The 23,283-nt window shown below is 47.6% G+C and overlaps 1 protein-coding gene across 1 annotated transcript in view; it reads right to left on the bottom strand.

Moving 5' to 3' along the window:
- The window catches only part of GABBR2 (gamma-aminobutyric acid type B receptor subunit 2), a 340,052-nt gene that overhangs the window by 220,748 nt on the left and 96,021 nt on the right, over positions 1 to 23,283 (bottom strand). The window contains exon 2 of the mRNA XM_033123673.1: positions 3,986 to 4,123. Coding sequence (XP_032979564.1) covers positions 3,986 to 4,123 — 138 coding nt within the window. The remainder of the gene's footprint in view (positions 1 to 3,985; positions 4,124 to 23,283) is intronic.

Below are 23,283 nucleotides of genomic sequence, written 5' to 3' on the forward strand. Positions count from 1 at the left end.
CCCTATTTTTGTAGCACCAGGAAACTGCAACTGATTACGCATTCCAGGCCGGCTCTGTCCAGCCAGTATTGTTCCCCTAAAGGGCAGTCAGAGCTCCTTTTCAATTACCCAAATTACATGCATTTTCTCATTTGTGAAACTCTGTTTCGGAGCCCAGTTTTGAATAAGTTAAGGGACTCATCGAATCCCCCGAATGACAGCAGATCCACTCATCTAGCCCTCCACCATCTCTGCGAGTAAGCTCAGCCTCCCAGAGGGGAGGCGGGGTGGGGAGTCCCCAGAGTCTGGTCCATCACAAATGGGGCTGTGTCCCCTGTAGTGAGGAGAGGCAGAAATCAGGCTCCAGGGCTACCCCCGTCAGGATCCAGGGCCTGTTCCTACATCCGCCTTGCCCAGCTCCACAGGCTGGGCGAAGGTGGCTCTCCCGTAATTCTGCTCTCCAAACTGACAGGCAGTATCAAGCTGCCCCCACCCACGCACAGCTGAGCCCTTGATCCAGCCCAGTGTCTTGTAGCAGACGCTTAGGGCAGTGGTGGCCCGTGCGTGAGAATCACCCCAGGAGCCGGTCCACGATGAAGAGAGATTCTGTTGAAGTGGCTGACAGTCTGCGTTTCCTCCCAAGCCCTCCACTCCCCCCGCCCCCCATGGCCAAGTCCACACTGACAGAAAGTGTGCCTGAAGGGTTTCAGGCTCCTAGCCTCTCTCCTGAGCTTCGTTCAGTTCAGCACTCAGTGAGGACCTCCTGCACTAGACATTAGGAACCAGGAGATTAAGAAAATGGGGGCCCCTGCCCCCAGGAAGCTTATAGTCTAGTAGGGAAGACCGGGATACCGAACAAACTGTTTTCCACAAAATGAAATTCATTTAATAACAGAATAACGGACGCAATACAGGAGCGATGTAAAACCATGTTTCTCAGCCTTCTTTTCACCATCACTCTCCTAAGAAGTGTGATTTCTTTACGTAATCCTGCCCAACTCTGGAAATTTTAATACCACAGATATACTATATACCTGTTTATGTACTGTATGTGTGTCTGCACTTTATGCACAAAAAGAGTGAGATGTTTTTGGCCCCTCCCCCCAAGAACCAATTTTTGCTCCCTTGGGGGAGATGGCCCCCATTCAAAAGGCATTGTTTAGGAAGGAACATTTCACCTTTGGGGCTGGGGAGGAGAGGAACAAAAGGAAAGGGATCAGGGAAGGCGTCACAGAGGAGTTGGTACCTATCCGGGGTTTGGAAGAATGAGCAGCGCTGCCAAGCAGAGGAGGGACTCAGCATCAATTCCTGTCCTGCTGGGCAGCGTGAGCTCTGCCTTCCTCCCAGAGCTGAGTCTCTGTGGCAGCCAGCCTCCAAGGTGGTCCCTGTGAGCTTCACCTCCCGCTCTAGCTTGCGCAGCCCCTCCCCACACTAAATGAGAGCTCACCTGCATGATCAATAGGACACGGCCGAAATGATGGCGTGCAACCTCTGAAGCGAGGTCCTAAACGACTTTGTGCGACCTCTGCCTTGGTCTCCTAGATGACCTGCTTTGGGGGAAGCCAGCTGCCATGCCCTTAGCCACTTAAGCAGCCCTGCGGAGACAGCCGCAGGGCGAGGCACCAGCTTGCGGGCCATGTGAGGGAGCCACACTGGGAGCCAGTCTTCCAGGCCCAGGGAAGCCTTCAGATGATGCCAGGGCCCAGCCTTCCAATCTTCCAGCTTGTTCCCAAGCGTCATGAAGCAGACACAAGCCACTTTGGGGGTCTGAATTCCTGACCCACAGAAATAATAAGTGATTACTGTTGTTTTAAGCCACTAAAGGTTGGCGTGACCAGTTCCACAGCAATAAATAACTAAGACAGTCTCCATCTCATAACCCGGTTCCCTATCCTGTCAACTCCTCTAGGCTGGAGGCTCGTGCTGAAGCCAGGTAGCTCTGGCTGGGAAGCCAGGAGTTTTCAACATTGTGCTTGTTCCTGCAGCCCCTCGGAGAATTCCAGACAGTGCCAGTGACAGTGCAGAGAAGAGAAGTGACTTGCCCAGGGTCTCATGGCTATTTGTGGGCACTGCAGAGCCCAAAGGCAGGCTCCCAGGACACACTGAACCGTGCTGGCTCCCGGGGAAGTGGTTAGATTTGTTCCGGAGCACCCAGAGCTGCTTTCCTGGCCCCCTCCCTTGCATCGACCCACATTCAACGTGGCCTGCTTCGGCCACAGCGCATGACTCACTGTTGCCCACGCCCACACACTCCCACCTCCTGCTTTTGCACACCCAGTTTCCTCTGCCAGCAATGCTCTCCTCCATGTCCCTAGCTGTCCAACGCGCTCTCCTCCTTCATAGCCAGCTCAGCATGACCTCCCTGAGGAGAAGTCCTTGACCCCGGGCTGAGCAGATGGCCCTTCCCGGGGACGTCACCCTCCCTCATGACACCTCTGCCATGGCGGGCTCCCTCCTTTACCCCCAGCACCCCACACAAGCAGGGCCAGACTCAGAGAGGTCCTTAGTCGATGAGAGCAAGTGGAGTGTAATCAGATCCCACTGTGGTCTAGCACCTGCCCTTTTCATTCTCACTCTGACCACCCTGACAACCCACCCACCATGCTGCAGCCCCTCTGTCTTCTTTTCTGTTCTCTGACCATGCCGGGTTCTTTCCCATCACAGGCTCTCTACATTTGCTATTCCACCAATCAACACAGATGCCCTTCATTCAGCCAGCTCCTTCTCACCGTACAGGTCTCAGCTCAAATGTCATCTCCTTCAAGAGGCCTTTCCCGACTCTCCCAAGGCAGTCACTATTTATCCCATCACTCTTGTTTACTTCGGTCAAATACCAGTTTGCTTACCACCATTGTATCTCCAGTACCAGACTGCCTGAGTTTAAATCCTGGCTCTTTTACTTATGAACTGCGGGTTTGGGGCAAGTTACCTAGCCTCTGTGTGGCTCAGTTTCCTTATCTATAAAATGAGGATGATAATAGCACTGCAGCAGAGAGCAATCATAAGGATTAAAGGAGTTAATGCACATGTAAGTGCTCAGATCAGTGTCTGGTGTGTGGTAAACCTGACATACATATTATACAAGTGCTAGTAGCTCTTAGCATTACTGCTTAATTGTTTACTTGCTTACTGCTTGCCTTCCTCCTAGAATGTAAGCTCCAAAAGGGCAGGGACCACGTCCGTCCTGTTCAGTGTTATATCCCAGTGTCCACCAAAATTCTAGGCACACAGTAAGTTTCCCATTATATTGTTGGATGGATGGATGGATGGATACATGGATGGATGGATCAAAGAAGTAAAACATGTCCATGGGTCACCACTCTTCCCAGGTGGTCACATCTTTCTACACTCTTCTCTCTTGCATTCCAAATAACAGCTAGCACTGGTGAGTTTCGCCTCAACAGACCACACACTCACTGGCGGAGCATTCAATGATGTATACGTAATATTTGCCAGCGTAGAGTGAATAACTGGCTAGGAGCCCCAGAGAAGGCTTAACCAAGGAGAAAAGCAGTCTTAATGGACCAGAGAATTTCAGTGGGGGAGGGAGGTTTGGTAGGGAGTAAATAAAGGGCCATCTGGTTAAGGGAACAGTGAGAGCAGGGCTCCGAGGCCTGAAGGTCCAGGGTGCATTTGGAGAAAGGTGGATTGTCTGGAGAGACTGAGGCATGGAAGGAGTGGCAGGGACACGAGATGACACTGGACAGGCAGACTGGCTGGATGTCGATGGCCCTGCGAGTCAAGCTAGGGAGTCACTGAAATATTTCAAACACACAGAGGTGGCTTTAGGGCTACACTTTAGAGACCCACTGTGGTAGCCATGCAAGGACAGGCCAGAAGGTCAGGCCAGGAGGTGGGGACAGTGGGAGGCTATGCAATCACTTAGGAAAGAGTAGGGAGGCCTGAACTGGCCACATGGGAACCATGTTAGTCATGGAACCATTCCTGCGAAATACTGGTTGCCAATCAATGACAGTACCCCAGCCAAAGGGGGCCCGGATCTTACCTGAACCAGATTCCAGCCTTGGAGGGACTCTGCGATGATGGACGTGACAGATGGACAGACGCCTCCAAACACCATCAAGTGGTTCGGCCCATATTTTATTGCATCGTAGAAGGCTTTCAACCCTTTCGCATTATCACACTGGGGAGAAACACACAGAAAGAGAAGCTCAAGTTAGAAAGAGCTTTCCCCAGGGGCGAGAGTCCAACAGTAGGTTCACCCAAACAAACCTGCCTCCTGAGAAGCCTTCTCCCATCGTAGGTCCTCTCTTTAAGCCAGCCCTGAATCCATGCTGCGAGCTCTGTGAAGCGTGATCTGGGTACCCCCATCCTGGCTGTCCTCCCCCCGAGAGCCCTCTAAATCTAGGACCTCTGGCTCCCACCTAGCTCCCTTCAGAGCACACAGAGGAAAGGGCCCCAAAATGCCTCACCCTGGGGTATCACCCTTCCATAGGCATTTATATTTTCAAAGAAGACGAATCTACACCCACTACAATGGCTATTATCAAAAAAGCAGAAAATAACAAATGTTGGCGAGGATGTGGAAAAATTGGAACCCTTGTGCATTGCTGGTGGGAATGTAATGTGATACAGCTGTTGCAGAAAACAGTATGGCGCTTCCTCAAAAAGTTAAACAGAATTACTGTATGATCCAGCAGTCCCCCTCTAGGTATACACCTCAAAGAATTGCAAGCAAGGACTCCAACAGATATTTGTACACCCACAGTCATAGCAGCAGCATTATTCACAATAGCGCAAAAGTGGAAACAACTCAAAAGTCCACCAACATCGGAATGGGTAAATAAATTGTGGCATATACATACAATCGGCTATTATGTAGCCTTAAAAATTAAGGAAACTCGGACATATGTTACGACGTGGATGAACCGAAAGACATTATGCTAAGTGAAATAAGCCAGATGCAAAAGGGCAAATATTGCCATTCCACTTCTATGAGGTACTTAGCGTGGTCAAATTGATGGAGACAGAAAACAGAGTGGTGGTTGCCAGGGGCTGGAAGAGGCGGGAAGGGGGGTTAGTGTTTATTGGTGATGGAAACGTTCTGGACATGGACGGTGGTGATGGCGGCACAACACTGTGAATGGACTTAACGCCACTGACCTGCACACTTAAACATGGTTAAGATGCCATATTTTATGGTATGCATATTTTATCACAATAAAACAAAAAGGAGGAGGAGATGGAGGAGGAGGAAGAGGAGGGAGAGGTGCATCTAAAGAGAAGAATTCATTCAGCAAACACATGGCCAGCACTGCTCTGTGTTCAGTCTGGGGCTGGATGCTGAGGAAACAGAACTTGGACACAGCCCCCTGCCAAGGAGCTCACACACTAGAGAGGAAAACGGGCCACTACACCAGATGCCGGTGGTCCACCATAGAAATGAACAAGGACAAATGGCCGTGGATGTCCGACATCAGTTACTGCTCACGTCCCACCTCCCCACCTCCACCTCTCTCTTCAAGCCTCGGCATCTCTCCCCGGGACAGAGGCTCCGGGTCCTAACTGGGCTTCTTGTTCCCGCTGGGGCCCAGTTAAGCTCATTTGAGAACTAGCAGTCTGAGGGGCTTTTGGAAAACGTAAATTAGTCTTTCTCACTCTCCTGCTTTCCATGCACTTAAAACCCAAACTCCTATCAGAATGTAATTCTCAAAAGGTTAAACGCATCATTCTCATGAAAATCGACAGTGGGTACATGTCATTGTTATATTTAACTCATGAATAAGGGGATCTGCAGGGTGACAAAGTGGATTCAAAAGAAAATTTGAGAGCTAGGAATTTTAATAATGAAAGGAAAAATAAGATTGCTAAATTAGATACAAACCTGGCTAATGTCCTACAGGGCAATAAAACCATAACCTTTGAAGACAAAAAAGAAAATAATTGAAAACCAGCACATCTTATTAAGTTTTAGAGAACTGTAAGATGTCTGGGCTTTAAATTCCCCTAGTTCAATGACTGTTAAGCACGGCTCTTAGAAAATGCTCTGAGTGTTAGGCTATCTGGCTATATGATAACTACTTTGTATTATTTACAAGTTCGGTATGATATTCTTAACCCTCCTTGTTATAATGGATACCAGAAGTCACCAGGGCTAGCTAGCCCTGCCTCTCCCCCTTGTTCGCCAAGTACAGCTTCCCCTGCCTCTTTTCTGTTCCTTGAAATCAAAAGCAATTTCCTTTCTGCCCCTGGGCCTTTGTACTTGCTGTTTTCTCTGCCAGGAATAATATTCACTTGATTTTCAACATGGCTCACTGCTTCTCATCATTCAGGTCTCAGTAGAGCTGTTACCTCCGCAGTGAAGTGGGCACTGTCTCCTCTTCCCCAAATGGTCCCATCTCCAGTCACTCTCTAATAGGCCACCCTATTTATTGCCCTAACATAGTACCTAAAATTACCTGAAATCATCTTGTCTGTGTTTTGTTTACCTGTATATTGGCTGGCCTCTCAACTAGAATGCAAGGCCCCTGAGGGCAAGGATTTTATTGTTTGCACTGCTGTCTGTCTCGCCAGAGCTTAGCTAGGAACCTTAGTAAGGATTCTGTAAGAATTTGTTGGATGCCCGAAGGAGCGCGCTGATGTTCTCCCAGTACCTTTTCTCCCCTATTTTTCTACTTCCACATCTCTCCCCTTATTGTTGTCTTTCTTTTCATTCTCTGTCCTCCTTTTTCTTTCTGTTCCCTCTCCTTTCCCCTGAAGTGATTATAATATAGGATCAGAGTGGGTTAGTATTTCTTGCTCCTTTCTCACTTATTTGAGAGACTTTGCACTGTGACCCATGGTGGGTGCCCATAAGGATAGAAAAATGAGTCCAATGCAGTTCCTGGCCTCAGGGAACTAGTAGAGGCAGTGAGACAGGGGCACGGGTGGCCATGTCACATGGTGGGCAGTGCTCAGTGCTGGGGGAGAGGCAGACCCAGGCTATGGGGAACACGGGGAGGGGGAACCAGGGGGGGCTCTAGGGTGGGGCACTTGATACTGAGCGATGAGGGCAAAGTGGCCTGGGCTAAGACAAAGGAGGGATCTGAATGACAGGCTAGGGAGTTTGGATTGTAGCCTGCAAAACTTCAGGAAAGAATTCAGTATTTAAATTTAAATTTAAAATTGGGCAAGTTAATTGTTTTGCCAAGAAAGAAAGAGAGAAAAAGAACAGGAGAGAAAGATGGGAAGGGAAGGGAGGGGAGGAAGGAGGAAGAGAGGAAGAGAAGAAAGATTAAGTTCTTATTGCTTCTTGGGTTCTCTCTTAATTGTCCCCGTTCCTTGACGGAAAACAATCCTTCCCACCCTCAGCGGAGCACAAGCAGATAGAACAGAGCGGTTCATGTTTTAATTGTTTCTACCATGATTTACTGAATCATTTTCCATTTTAATACATTCTGGTAATGATTTTAACTTGTTTTCTAATCGGTAGCTAATGACAATGAGAACACAGAGCCCCAAGATTCATAATCAAAGTTGCATTAAAATAATATTAGCAACAATGAACTCAATACTTGTTTGCTCAGCAAACATTTCCCCAGTACCTAGTCTGTGCAAGACTCTGTATTAATAATGACACCCTGGCTTCTCACAAACAGACAACTTCTGAATAAGTCAACTCAAAAAACCTGAGAATATTTGACAACCAGTATTTGAGTGAGAAGAATCTTCCAATGTTCAAAAACGTTTCTCGGACTCAGTTTTCTCCAGGCTGGGTGTGAGGGCCCCCAAGAACTTTGCCTCTTGGTCTTACTGTAATGAATACTTTATGTTACATGGCAAAAGGGACTTTGAAGATGTAATTAAGGTTACAAATCAGCTGACTTGAAAGGTGGCCCGATGTAATCACACGAGTTAGCAGAGGGGAAATCAGAGATTCAAAGCACGGGATCAACTCCATGCGCCATGGTTGGCTTGAAGATGACGGGGGATACATGTCAAAGAAATGAGAACCTCAATCTTACCATCACAAGAAACTGAATTTTGCCAGCAACCCGAATGAGTTGAGCCTCCAAATAAGAACCTCGCCCGGCTGACCTTGATGGTGACCTTGTAAAGCCCCAAGCACAGGACCTAGCAGCGTCACATAGTGCCTGGACTTCTGGCCAATGGACGGTGAAACAATAATATGTGGTTGTGGTTTAAACCACTAGATTTGTGGTAATCTGTTACAGCAGCAATAGAAAACTAACACAGCAAGTACAATGAGAAAAATAAGAATAATATAGTGAGATCTTCCCTCAAGTTAAATGTGTTCCATATAAAGAACTATCCTTAATTTACAGATAAGATCCTTTGTAGTTTGTATGGTGTTGAAATGTTTTTCTGTTATACTAATAAAATTACAGGTAGTAAGAGGGTTTTGTTTTTAATGTCCCAACATGGCAAAATAAAAGGTTTTCCACCCTATGTAAGTTTCTGTTCCATGCCTCCACCCACCCCGTTCCTTTAGCCTTTGCTGGGGTGTGAAATCCAAACGGGGGTGGCCATTGCTAATCTAGCCGGCCCTGTACCCTCATTTTCAGATGCAGACACTGAGGACCGAAGAGGTGCAGGGACTTGTCCACTGTCCTTTCAGGATCAGGGGAGGGATTTCAGGATTCCCAGTTCAGAGTTTTCTCCATAATCTAGAGACGCAGCTCAGTGGGCGAAGGGAAGGCTCAAGTTAGCAGTGTTCTAGAAAGGACCATTCTCCTCAGGATAACGCTGTAAGCCCAGGCCTCCTCCCGATCAGCACTCCTGACCTGAGGCCGGGAAACAACCTGGGAGGCACCAGGCACGCTTCCTCGGCTCCCCTGGAGAGCACTTTTGCTGTGAATAACAAAATTAAAATCACATGGACAGATCTGCCCCATTTTCAGTGCTATCTCCCTCATGCTCATTTCTAACACTGTATCTTCTTACCTGACATGATTAGTGTCCCAAATAGATGGACTTCCCAGCTGACCAAAGCTCAGTCTTTGTCAGTGGACCAGTATGGGGGTTTTCAGACTCAGTCCCTAGGATTCAGAAGAGACATTTGGGGGCCAATGAGAGGGTCTCTGGATTCCTCACCTTCACGGCAACCAGCAATTCTCCTTGTATCTATTCTATATACAGCATCGAGCTTCCACAGGATAGTTAATTTGAAGGCGGATTTCCTTGCTAGTAGCAAACAACGAAAACCATGAAGGAGACGACCCCAGAGGTTCTTGCCTGTGTGTGATTTTCGTATTTAGCCTCAGGAAGGGCAGGTGAGCACCACGCAGGCAAGTCTGGTTGAGCCCGTCACTTGAGCATACACAAGACAGGCCGCCCCTCACTGAAAGTTAATCCGCCGCACATCAGTTTGCCTGATGATCAATTCCCCAAATCACTGAGGAAGTTCTCGAAGGTGGCGTTTCCCAGGGGATTCCTTGCAGACATTTCACAAGGATTTGTCCTTCCAGCTCAGGAGGAAGTCCACGTCACCTGTACTTCATAGTTCAGTCCTTCCTAAATGCTACACTTGGAGATGTTCCTCTAACGCCTCTTGGTTATCATCCCCTTCTCGTGGACCAACACCTGCCTGAGCCAGAGAAATGCCGAAGCGTTTCTGTCTACACCTAAGGTGTCTGTCCGATGGTGCTTAGTGAGCTAACTGGACAAAACCATCATTCTGAGAAATTATTTATGGCAAGTTGTCTTGGAGTGATTTGGCTTTTGATGAATTGCTCTTGGAGCCCCTATCAGGAGGTTCTTGCGTCCTGGAAGAAAGCTATGAGCTTTATCATCTCCTCATTCTCCCTCCCACTCACTCTAGAGGGTATGGCATGGCCATAACTGACTTGCAGACAACGAGGTAACTCCATCACGGTTCATATTTCCACGCAATAGTTCAAAGCTTAATGACCCGCCACAGTCTCTGACCTACAGTTTTGCCACTGGACACGGGCTCTGGCACACAGTAGGCACTCCATAACTGTTGCTTCCCCTACCTCCCTTCTTCCCTCCAGTATTTTTCCTCTTTTTCTTTCATTGACTTCACATCTAAGCTCACAGTCACTACCTCCAAACTCCCTCCACTGTCTCACTCCCAGTGGCTTCCCCTTTCCTGACCGTGTCACAGACGGACATGTCACAGAGAAATCACAATTGACACATATAGGCTCTTAAAATTCGGCACCAATGAATGGGATTAGATCCAAAGGCTATGAAAATCAATTTTTTAAAATGAAAAAGTAGGACTCTAGAATAAAATCCATTTTCATTTAAATCCCATTTTTAAGGAGTAAAAATACTTAAAATTTTTTGACTTAAAAATTTCAAAGAAAATGTGGCTGAGAGTGAAAGATGTAAAAATGCCAAGAAAATGTCCAAGTTAATAACGACCAGTTTGAAACTGGGAATCACTCCGTGCAGAATTTCAGAATTGAAGGAGAATTTAAAAGCTCCAGTGTCCAACCTGCCCCCGACACAATGTCCCTGCCATGCATCTCACTCCAGGAGCAGTCAGCATCTGCTCACATCCCTCCCGTGGCAGGTGTCTCACTCCCTCACTAATTCATCATTGGCGAGCTCTGCCAAGTGTGAGAAAGTTCTTGTGTGGGTCTTGAAATCGCCCTTCCTTTTATATTCCCCATTCCAAATTCTCATTCTAGAGCAGAGTTCAGCAAACTTTTCCCTTAAAGGGCCAGACAGTAAATATTTTAGGCTTTTGTGAGCCATATGGTCTCTTGCAACTTCTCAAGCCTTTGTAGCACAAAAGCCTCCATTCGTTTATACATAAATGAATAAGTGTGGCTGCGTTCCAATAAATTTTTTTTTTTACAAAAACAGGTAGCAAATTTGAGCCATGGGCCACAGTTTGCCCACACTTGGTCTAGAACCTCATAAAACACTTACCATCCTCCATTCTCATGAAAGACCTTCAGATACCTGAACTCAGCCAGCCTGACTTCAAGAGATATCTTCAGACTAAACTACCCTTAGCTCTTCCTTCTAATCATCCCCGTATGATATGGCTTCACACTCTTCTCATCTGTGGGCCATTCTCTGGAAAGGCTCCAGAAGACAGATCTTTCTGTGACATAGCCACAAATACCTCTATCTGCCCCATAGAGAAAAGTTACATTAACCAACATGCATTGTACACTCACTATGTGTTAGTCATGGTACCTGGAACTTCACGTAAATTATCCTATTCACGCTTCACAACATTATTATATAGTAGGCATTATTATTTCCATTTTACAGATAAGGAAACTGAGGTTCAGAGAAGTTAAATAACTTGTGCAAGGTCACGTAAATGGGAAGGATTCAATCCCAGGCAGAGTACTGTTTTATATTAAATATTTCACTCAATAAAACAGTACTCCATATACCTATAACTTATATAAGTATGAAAAACAGTAATATGAATATACAGGATACCCAACACTCAACTTACATTGAAGCCCCTGTGTGCCCACCCTGCAAATACCCCTCTTTCAACCAAGGGGGGGACCCTAGTCTCAATTTTGTGTTTATCCTTCCTTGCTTCTCTTTACTGCTTTATTACATGTATATGTTTCCTAAACACTATAACACTTCATTTCACTTGTTTTTAAATGTATGTATAAGTGGACTCATACTATATATTTTGCCTGAAAGTTGTCTTTATGGCTTCATATTATGTTTGGGAGATTTTTGTTGCCGGATATAACTGTAGTTCATTCATGTTCACAGCTGTGTAGTATTCCATCTTATGAATATGCCACAGTTTTTGTTTTATTCATTCCCCTGCTGATGGACACTTGGGTAGTTTCCAGTGTTTTGCTGGGTTGCTGCTGTGAGCAAGACAGTTGAACATTCCTGTACGTGTCTCCCAGCACGCACATTCAGAGCTTCTTTGGAGCATAAGCCAGGAAATGGAATCATTGAAGCGCAATTTCCCACACTTTCTCAAAGTGGTTTTCTCCATTTACACTTCCACCAGCAGTGTTTAAGAGATTCCACATCCTAACCAAGTTTAATTTTTGCCAATCTGGTATTTATTAATAACACGTCATTTCAATTTCTGTGCCCTTGGTTATTAAAGAGCACGAGCCATCTACTCATATGTTTATAGCCTGTTTCTGTTTCCTCTTTTGCACTGGTGACTTTGCCCATTTTTCTACTGGGTCGTTTGTCTTTCCCTCATTGATTTGTTCAGAGCACATCTAGCCACAATGCGAAACTGAATGAAATGATCACCCCCCGTCAGTTCCCCCCGACACACACATTCTGAGCATAGGCTTCTATTAATGCAGCCTCAGACTGCTCTCCTTCTATTCCGCACTCACAGAACTTCCTGTCAGTAAAAACTGCTAAATCAACAAGCGTAATCTTAGTAACAAAACACCTATGAACCTTTCTGGGGAAGGAAAAAAAAAAAAGAAAGAAACTACTTTATGGTAAAATCTAGCCAGCCAAAAGATGAATCTAAATGTAGATCTCAGGACTGGAGGGCTTGTGATGAAAAGGGGTGATTGTGACTCCTGGACCCATTTAATATGAAACAACCAGCAACACGAAGATAATGTAACATAAAATCCACAAGGCGGAGGAGGGAAAAGGAGTTGTAAAACGGCTAATTTCCTCTTCTTCCACAGAAGGGCTTTAATCGATACCATCTAAAATTGAAAACTGGAGTTTAAAAGCCAGGACTCTAACCTCACTGCTTTTCAAAATCTTTTATTACCCTTAGATAGTTCAGAAACAAATGTTTTCTGTAGTGAAGGCAAAATTGCTGAGTGTTGAGCAATTCCTTCTGCTTTACTTTTCCTTATTTTCTTCTGTTACATTCAAATAAATAAAATGTAAGATCAATTTTAAATAGCATGTAGTCATGGCTTTTATAATTTTATAAAATTATTTCTGTCCATTTCTCTACTTATATGCATAGAAAATATCTGGAAGAAGAGTCATCGAACGTTAAAGATGGTGAGATTTTTGAGGGATTTTTTTTTTTCCACTCTCTTCTTTGTACCTAGTTGTTTTACTTGAAATTTCTTTAAAGCACATATTGCTTTCATAAAGACAGAAAGCCATTTTTAAACTGGTAGGCTTTTCACACCCAGGACGTGTTCTCAACCATTTGTCTCCCTCTTTATGTTCTTCTGTGGTTGACTTTCTGAGTCAAAGAACAAGATTTTACATTTATTATTGCTAATTTTATCTTTAAAATTAGCCCAGCACCATGGCCACCTAAATTAAACACATACTGTAGTTCTTCCATTGCAATTCACTAATTAAAACATCTTCTGAGCATCTACTAAGTACTAGGAGAAACAAGTAAGCCCCTGTGACATATCCAAATTCCTTGAAAAGAGTAAATACTCAAGAAATGTTTACTGACAAATTAAATTTGGAAATAAGAGTAGTAATAATAACATAGTAACACCTTACATAGGATTTATTTGGGCCAGGCACTGTTCTAATTTATTTATATCTATATATTAACTCAAACTTCACAACAATCCTATGAAGCATGTCTTATTATTATCCATATTTTAATAGATGAAGAAACCGAGGGTCAGAAAGGTGAGTAATTTGAGTAAGGGGCACAACTGGGATTCAAACCCAGGGAGTCAGGCTCCAGAGCCCATGCTGTAATATCTGTGTGTTCTGTTCTTCTCCCTGGGCCCACAGAGAGACTACATTTCCTAGCCTCCCTTGCAACGAGGCGTGACCTCTGAGTTCTGTACCATGGAATGCCAGCAAAGGTGATGTGCAAAACGGCCACGACTGGCCTATAAAACCATTCCATGTGCTCCGTGCTCTCTTTTCCATCCACAGTGTGAGTGGGGAAACTCCAAGGACCTAGAAGCAGTGGAGCTCCCCCAACCCTGAATCCCTGTGGCTGTCACGGAGGTGGCACCACTGCTTCAAGAAAAACTGTCTATGAGGAGAGCAGCCTCACAAGCTGACAGCCTCAGGGAAGCAGTGCCTTTGGGCTATGCCTCACTCTTCCCAGGCAACCCCATCTCTTGACCCAGGGCGACTGTGGCACAGGTGCTCACCATTTCCGGCCAGCACAAGACTCACCCATTAGGAATCTCTGAGCCCCTTTGGTCTGGCCGAGACTTCCTGAGAGATGCACCACAGCCCGAGTCTCCCTACCCAGGCCTCCTTCCTTCCCCCGATCCTTTCACAGAGGTCACATCCACCCCACAGTCTGAAGACTTGCTCTTACTTCCTCTGATCCCTTTCTTTCACAGACATTCCTCCCAGGGCGCCTCTCACTCTGTCTGGGTATCTGCTTCCCAGAGGACCCAACGACACACCCCTCTGACCTGCACTTGACTATGACATGAGCAAGAAATAACCTTAACATACGAAAGCACTGGAATATTGGGGTGTTTGTTGCTGCAATTAGACGGCGTGGAGTAATAAACATTCTTAATTACCTGCTGTAAAACTTTTGAAATATAAGAAATCAAAACACTTGGGAAACTATTAGAGAAAGGTGAAAAGATTTTAAAGAGAGACAAAAAAGATTATGGGAAAAGGTAGAAAGTATGCTATATGCGTACAATTTTTCCCCCTATCATTTAGGACACTGATGTCAAAGCAGAAGTTAAGGGACATAGCCAGATATAACTCAGATTTGCTGCACTGGGCTGTCTTTGTTTCCTCTGTCCCCATGCTCAGCAAAGGGCTTGGCTCCAGACAGGTGTTTAATACATACTGGCTGGACGAAATTACTGCTGCCTGGCAGATACAGCCCCTGCTGGTGGATACAGCCTAAAATAAAAGTAGTCATTTCCGCATTTCAGTCCCAAAGAGCTTATTAACTTCAGCCATCTTGAGTTTTTCACACCCTTTCCCCAGGGTGATGGACAGACCATCTGCTTCTAGAAGTCTCCAGAGAACCAGACTGTCCATCCTGGATACTGAGAAAAACTGGCATTTCTGTTTTCTCCCTGAGCTGTCACGCTGAATTCTTGGCTGGCTGCAGACTATGTTATTTGAGGATGATGGAGCCATACCACACATCTCTGCTCTGCACCAGTAAACCCAATTACCCAATTTACAAAATGTTTTTCAAAGACTGGTAGATACAAACTGCGTTTCCTAATGAGCTGTCAATAAATCCCCCTGCACATGCAGGTGTGACATTTTTAAAAGTCAGGGTCACAAACATAAATCGCATGAGTGCTGCCGGTGGAGGTGGAGTGCTCTTTTCCTCAGGTTTGCACAAATATTATAACTTGCCAGCCCTTTCCCTAGGGATGGGGGGGCCCCCAGTCACCTGCTGAGCAGGGACAGCACTGTGGCTACATGTCACCCAGCAATCTCCATTCCTTTCTACTCCACATATGTATCTCCATCGTTCTGAGAGGCGCACTGGTTCAACGTTCGCTGAGGGCCTGGGCTAGGCACAGAGGGGTAAGATGGGTGGGCATGGTCCCCGCCCTCAGGGGACTGACCATCCACAGGAGATGAAAGGTATAGAAATAATTTAGTGCAACGTGGTACCAGGTGTCATGGAGGTTTGGATCAGGAGTTACAGAACGCCTGTTCATTCCACTAACATTCACAGGGGTGATTAAAAGCCAGATCCAGGGGTAGGTGCTGGGGACACAGGGACATTTAGGTATGGTCTTGGCCACCAGGGATCTATCATTTTATGGAGGAAGACTGAAAGAAAAAGTAGAACACAAGGCAAGATAAAAGTGGGAACTATGGTAGAGATACAGTCACACAAACAGGAAGGAATGTTCAAATCACACTGAGATATTCTGCCAAGGCTTCCTGGAGAAGGTGACACTCGAGCTGAGCCTTGAAAGATGAGGAAGAGAAGAAGTGGCAGGAGGGCATGCCAGGCTGAGAGGCCAGCACGAGCACGGGCTGAGACGTGGAACGTGCAGGGCATGCAGGAGGAACGGAGTAGCGCTGTGCGACAGGAGTGCAGGGTGGAGAAAGGGTGTGGCAGGAGGAGGGGTGGGTGGGGTCAGACTGGCTTGAGCAGCACTCTGGGGAACTGTGAACATCAGGCAGGTGTGGTTTTGTTCTTCAGGCAGCAAGAGTCACTGCAGAGCTTTAATCAGGAGTGCCAAGGTGGAAACTGCTTTACACAGATGCCTCTGGCAGTCTGTGGAGAGAAGCAGGCTTCATGGGGGAAAAGGGGACCAGCTGGGAGATGGGGGCAATGGGCCAGGTGTGCGACTTGGTGGGCCGCACCTCTGGCCCAGCACCCCTGGGAAGGACGTGAGTCCACAGTGGAGCTCACCTCTCAGGGGCCCATTAACTAACGGGCTCTGAGGCTGGATGCCAACGGGTCGCAGTAAATGGGTCACTTCCATGGCCTCCTGAATGGGAGGAAGACCAAGACCAAAGAGAGAATAAAGCCAGCTATGCGTAGGTGGCAGGTTACCTACAAATGACTGCCACAGTTCATCTCGCAAATCCCTTCCTGCCTGAACAGTCTGTGGTTCGGTTTATGCTCCAGGCAAGATTTTAGTTCAACTTAAACATATCGGTTAACATTTCCTTAATACTGACCGATGTGCCAGGCACCATGCTAGAATCTTTACATGCAGTATCTCATTTACTACTCATAATGCATCTCATGGAATATTCACAGGGACCCTATGAGATGGACACCATTATTATCCCCCATTTAATAGAGGGGGAAATAGAAGTTCAGGGAGCTTACCTGACAAGCTCAAGGTCACAGGACTAAGAAGCCAGGACTAAAACCGATCCATCACACTCCAAACCCTAAGTCTGTCTCTTACCATCTGAGCTGTCTAGAGATGGGTAAAATGCCTTGTAAAGCAGTGAGCTGCCTGTCACTGTGAGTTTTCCTACAGAAGCCTGCAGGAGGATATTGTAGAAAGAATTATTTTACCAAGCAAAGGAATAGACTCTAATCCCGAAATTGTACGAGGAGACAGGAAAAGTGGGTTCAGTCTTGGGAATAGCAAGTGGTTCTCTGGGGGGAACACCAGGGTGGGTGAAAGCGAGCAATGAGAAGTGGGCTTGGAAAGGGAGGTTGGGGCAGCCTTTCCTGGGTCCTGAGCACTAGTTTAAGGGGTTGTACCTTATTTGGGGGCCCTGGGGAGTTTTTGTTTTGGTTTGGTTGTTTTAAACCATTTCAACCATTTTTTAAGTATACGATTCAGTGGCATTACGTGCACTCACAATGTTGTGTCCCCATCACCACTATCTACACATATTTCCAAAATTTTGTCATCATCTCAAACAGAAAACTGCTGTACCTATTACACCCTGGGGAGTTCTCACAAGGGCTTAAACCTGATAATGACGTCATCAGAGCTGAGACGGTGATGACACCATCAGGCTGAGATGGACAACCTTGGCCACCACTTGAAGGACGTTATTAGAGGGAAGACAGGCTGGGCGAGGGGATGGGTGACAACAGCAGTGCAGGGGCCCAGGTGGGAGACAGTAGGAGACAAAGGCAGGGCAGCAAGAGGGACAGAGGGGAGTGGTCAGATTCAGAACAAGAGGAAGGGAAACTGCAGAGGGAGAGGGGCGTCTTAGCTTCTTCCAAGGGCCCTGTGAGTCCTGGGCCACCGGGAACTGAGGAGGAGAAGCCGGATGGGACTCGGGGCCAAGTCCAGCAATGAACTGGATGCAGGTGAGGTGCTGGCTGGCAGCCCACTCCATTGTTTCCCTGGGGAGCCACATCTCCAAATCCGACAGTGCTTCCTGGGACACGAGCCAGAGCTGTCCCCACGGCTCCCCCAGAGGTCTGTGGCCTGTTTGGAGATGAAGGGTGATTGCAGGCAATGACGGTCTCATCACCGCCATGGGCTGCAGGCACACTCATTACTCAGGTGGCCCGCCCTCCATCAGCAGCGACTCAGCTGGAGTTAATTACGTGCCTTTCTTGTCCTCCAGCGGGGGACATGGCGGTCACTCCCTTGCCTGATGGATGAGGACTGGGCTACTGTCACACATCACATTGACCAGTGTACTCAGCTCAGGGGAACTTCCAATTCCTCACTGCTGTCACAAATCCTACCATCTCTCTGCAGCTGAGCTGTTGCAGGCACCTCTCTTCAGAGGCCCTTTCAAAAGGCGATATCCCCAATTCCCCCCCACCGCCCCCCACTGCAGGCCTGCTTCCCCAGCTCCCTTCCCCAGGCCACCTGATCCCACAGGCACAATGCTGGCCTCCTTTGGAAGTTGACTCCACGGTCCTAGTGGCACAGGCAACTTGGGCCTAGCTGTTTCCGCCATCCCAACACCCTATTCTCATACCCCAGCTCTTCCTCGTATGAAGTCCTAAGGTGCCTTCCCAGGTCTGTAGCCCCAGGACTGAGTTCTTGCCTGTCTTCCGCCCCCACCCACAAATACACACTGGCTGAGATCCTGCTAAGTGGTCCCCAAGCCCATCATGGTACTGCCCAGACAATGGCTAGGGCTGCCCCCAGACCCTGAAGGATGTGAAGCTTCCCCCTGCCTGGAAAAAGGGGCAGAGAGGTTTCAGTTTGAAGCCTCACTCAAGGTGGACCAGAAAATAGCTAGCACCAAGTGCTGAGAAGGGAACAGGAGGCTCCGGGAAGAGGAATTCTTTTGAAGACCCATAGAAGAAGTGCTGGATGGGGGTGGTGGTGGGGGTGGGGGAGGCCCCAGGAGGAGGGTTCATTTCAGGGGTGGAGCCCAGGGCAGGCTCCTGTGACTCTTAAGTCCGGCAGTTTGGGACCAGTGCATTTAGGAATAGGATCCATCCTAGGGAATCGCCTTTACAGGACCCGTTGGCCATGAGGCTGGCAAAGCTCCAGGTGCAGAAGCTTTTGGAAAGCCAGGGGAGGTGCAGACCCTCAGACGGCAGCCCATCCCAATCCTGGTAGGGGGCTCACATCCCCGGACCTCCCTTCTTTGTAAAATAGTAAAGCAATGCTGAGAAGGCGAAAGCATGAGGGGACCCCTGCTCAGACGCAGGGTCAAAATAAGATGCCTGTGGCCTCCACACCACCCCCGTCCCAGGACTCTGCTCCAGAAACACCTGGCATGGCCTCCTGGGCCCTTTCCCAGGTGGAGGGCACAGAAAAATTGCCTTCATAAATCCCGCAAACAGAATAGGAGGATTTTTCAGGGTTTATTCATGTTCATGCAGAAAGAAAACATGATTATTATTTCCATGAGTAGTCATCTTATTGTGAAATTATTATTATTATTATTATTATTATTATTATGACTATTACTATGTTTAACAGATCCTTCCCGAGCTTAGAAAAATTATTTGAATGCAGTTGTTCTTGAAACTTTTTTAAAAAGAACAAGCAGGAAGTGAAATAAGGCAGATAAAAAAGGACAAATATTGCATGATTCACTTAAACAAGGCACGTAGAGTAGTCAAATTCACAGGAACAGAAAGTAGAATAGTGGTTTCCAGGGGCGGGGGGTGATGGGGAGTTATTTTTAATGGATACAGAGTTTCAGTTTGGGAAGATGAAAAAGTTCTGGAGCTGGATGGGGGTGGTGGTTTTACAGTAAAGTGAATGTACTAAACGCCACCGAACTGTACACTTAAAAATGGCTAAAATGGTCAACTTGGTGTAATGTATATTTTACCACAATTTGAAAAAAAAAAACAAGCAGGAAGGCAATATTTTTCTCGGGACAGGTGTCATGGCCTCCTTGGGCCTCAGTTCCCTCATTGGTAAAACGGGAGAGAAATCCATCCTCTCTACACTTTGAGCCTCGGTATGGAGAGAGAACCCGTACCTTTGTGCTCTGCCAGGCCAGGAAAGCGTTTTTCAAGTGACACTTTACAAAGAAACTAAAAAGAAATCACAATGAAACTAAATAATGACTACACAGAAGCACGGAATGGTCTTGTGTCTGGAGGGCAGATTGTGTGCAGGCAGGAGGCTGGAGGCTTCTATGTCCAGCTCCCCTCTGCCCTCTATTTGTGAGGAAACTGAAGTGGAAAGAAGAGACAGAAGTTGCCCAGGGCACACAGCAAGTCACTGAATGAGCTGGGGTAGACCCTCCTGCCTCAGACCCTATGCTCCCCTCACCCAGCAACAGGCCCCCACCTCCTTAGACCACATGTGGCTTCTGTCACCATAGTCCTGTCCACACCCTTTGTGCTTGGTCCAGCCCAGTGCACCTTGCTTCCTCCTGGAAGCCTCTGCTTGGTGAGATGCCCTTTCTTTGGGCTAAGCCAGCACCCTCTGGGGTGGAAAGGCCAAGGGCAGGCCCTGGAGTGTGGCTTTCTAAGGACCGGGCTACATCCTCTACCTCTGTAGCATAGTGATCAAGGTTCTGAACCTGGAGCCAGGTGCCTGGGTTAAAATCTCCCACTTGATAGCTGACTGACCTTGGGCCAATTCTTTAGCCTTTCTGTGCATGCATCTCCACCCCCATGACAGGGATAATAACAGTACCTACTGCATACCGCTGTTGTGATGGTTAAATGAGGTAATTCAAAGCTCTAGGAAGAGCACCTTGGACCTAGTGAACACCCGATAAATGTTAGCTACTAGATTTACTCTCTTCAGGGGCCCCACTGCTCCCACATGCATGAGGCACCCTGGGAATGCTTGCTGACCACCACCACCCCCCGACACACACTGGAGGTATGAAAGAAGTCTGGCAGCCTTAGGGGTGGACACTGGCTTATGAGTTCCCGTCTTGGGCTTCACGTTAAACAACAATGGAGAACCCAGGGCAGTGCCACACGGGGAGAAATCCTCACAAGTCTCCCCACTTTTATACCTCTCCAAGCCTGGTCTAGCCCCAGCCCTGCCATGTAAGAAGCAGGTGGTATGGTCACGACAAACACCATATGGGGACCCGCCCCTCTCTATTTCAAGCCAATCTGTTGACATGACAACTGGACTTCCCGACCCTGTGCCCAGTCTCCATCCTTGCACTTGTGTTCTGCCAGGCATATCCTCCACTGGCCGCCTCCCAGGATGGAGGAGAATCTTCACAGACTCTGTCAAGACGCTTCCCCTAAAGAGCAGCAGATGGGACATCACACCAGGCATCCCTGCTCATGATGGCACTGGAACTGGCAGCTCTGCTCACCAAAGCCCAAACGTGGGGCTTACGCAAGTACCACAGAGGGAGGGGTGGCCCCCATCTCGAGCCTTGCTAGGAATCCTCGGGCTGACTTGCCTTCCCCAAGCAGGAGTGATGAGGGCCCACACTCATGCTATGCTTGGTCCCCAGATACTCATACTTTAGGAGATGGAAGGTCAGGAAGGGCGTGTAGACGTCCTCTGAGCTGAGTGCTGCTTTCTACTGTTGGGGAACACAAGGGGGGTGATCACACAGATCCCCAACTCCTACCGGCCCAGGATTCCCCCATCCACCAAGATTCCACTTATGTTGCTCTTAAACAGATGAAAGGATGTGCTGGATTCTCCCTCGTAACAACAGAGCACACAGCATTTTATTTTTAAACCAGGAACTTTGTGAACACAAACATGCCAGGGACAAGGCACAGGAACTGAGTGCCCACCGGGGTGGCAATAACAACAACAGAAATAATAATAGCTCTCAACTCAGGAAGCTCACTGCGTGTGAGGCAATTCCTATACTCTTCACAAACATCCTCTCAAGTACCTCAATGTTCACAGCATCCCCACCGACAGATTTGGAAACAGAGACTCAGAGAGGGTAATAACCAACTCAAGGACACACAGCAGAAGAGGAGCTGGGCCTGGAGCCAGCCTGTCTAAGCACTTACCCACGACCTCACAAAGCCAGGCTGCACCAAAGATGAAGTGGCAGCACTTCCCTGAGTCACCTGGGGTGATGGCACGGACAAGAAAAATTCCAGCAATTTGCTCAGAGAGGTGAGGAGGAATAAAACCATGCAAGAGGAAGGGGAAGGCACATGACTGGGGAAAGTAGGAAAGTGTAATCGTTTATATATAGCTTTAGGAGCCATGAACTGAACTAGGCACTTTTTACTTAGAGGAGAAGCCTTTCGAATTGGAAGGGAGGCAGGTCTGTCTTAATTTTCCACAGCTCAGGAAACGCATCACCTACTTGACAGGTACAAAGCAGGAAATATTCCATCCTGATACCACACCCACACTAAATTCTTCCACGTTCTCTAGAAACAGAATGAACCTAAAATTACAGGGGGAGCTGTATTGTTAACATGGTGCATGATAGAAGACAACAAAGGAATTTTATGGAGAGGCCGGCTGATGCAGTCAGCTGAAATAAATAAATTAAAACGTGCCACTGTTGTTTCTTTGTGTATGTTAGTTTTAATTGCCGCTTACTGAGAAACCAAAACTTCACATGTGCAGAAAGAACAAAAACCCCCAAGCTTGTGCATCACGCCTCTCTGTGTAACAGATCTGCCTCGGGTAGGAGCGGTGGACTTTCCTGCTCAGCGGTCGTGGCACTGCCCAGCCAGGGGCGTGGGCACAGCTGACATTCAAGGGCCTTGAATGGTTTGCCACACGGCTGGTGGAGGCGTGGGCCTGCAAGCTCATCCAGCGATCACGAGCACAGCCCACTTGTGAGGTGGCATTACGCTCGTCCTCAGCCACATGCCCTGTGGGGTGCACAGGTTTGTTTCCTCTGTCCAGTCACAGTACATACACACACACACACACACACACACACACACACCCTCTCTGTGGGTTCCATTCTGTCTCTTATTCACCAGCCTGGCTTCCCCACCTGGGAGTGGGCCATACCTGAGAGCAAGAACCGTGCCTGGGCCATCTCTCTTGGGCCTGACTCTGATTTAGGACTCTGGGCCGTGTTGTCAAAAAAGAGCACCCTCAATTGTTGTATCAGTGGTGAGAAATATGGAGGGTCCCGCTCCTGGGTGGCCTTGAGGGTGATGACTCCAACCTAGGGCTTTCTAACTCAATTCCTGGGGAGGCCCCTCGAAGCACACGGCGTGACCCCACTGGGCAGGCTCTGGGCTCCCACCACCATTTAACCAGGAGTTCCCTTCTGCTGATTTTGTACATTGGGCATCTAGAAAAGTTTGTTCAAACAGGAGGCTCAGTGGAAGAGTGGCATCCAGGCGACAGGAGCAGATGAAGTGGTCTGCCGTGGCAACAGTGACCCCCACAACCTGGAGCTCCCCACTCAAGACTTACAATCAGAGCTCGAGGTTTCCCTCCGTGGCAGAAAAAGCACTGCCCTTATAGAGGTCCCGATGGTGTGCCCGAACAGACAATAGAAAAATTAAAACACAACAAAACCTCCCAGGAAACAAGTGTCATCTTGGAGTTTCAACACAGGGTGAGGGGACTGGGGATTGCCTTTGACTTGATTGGGGTTGAATCACAAATGGCTCGTGTCACAGTCACCTTGAGTTTCTCTAACAAATACCATTTGGGGAGCTTAACCAACAAACAT

The sequence above is a fragment of the Rhinolophus ferrumequinum genome, chromosome 12, assembly GCF_004115265.2.
Source record: "Rhinolophus ferrumequinum isolate MPI-CBG mRhiFer1 chromosome 12, mRhiFer1_v1.p, whole genome shotgun sequence".
NCBI lineage: Eukaryota > Metazoa > Chordata > Mammalia > Chiroptera > Rhinolophidae > Rhinolophus > Rhinolophus ferrumequinum.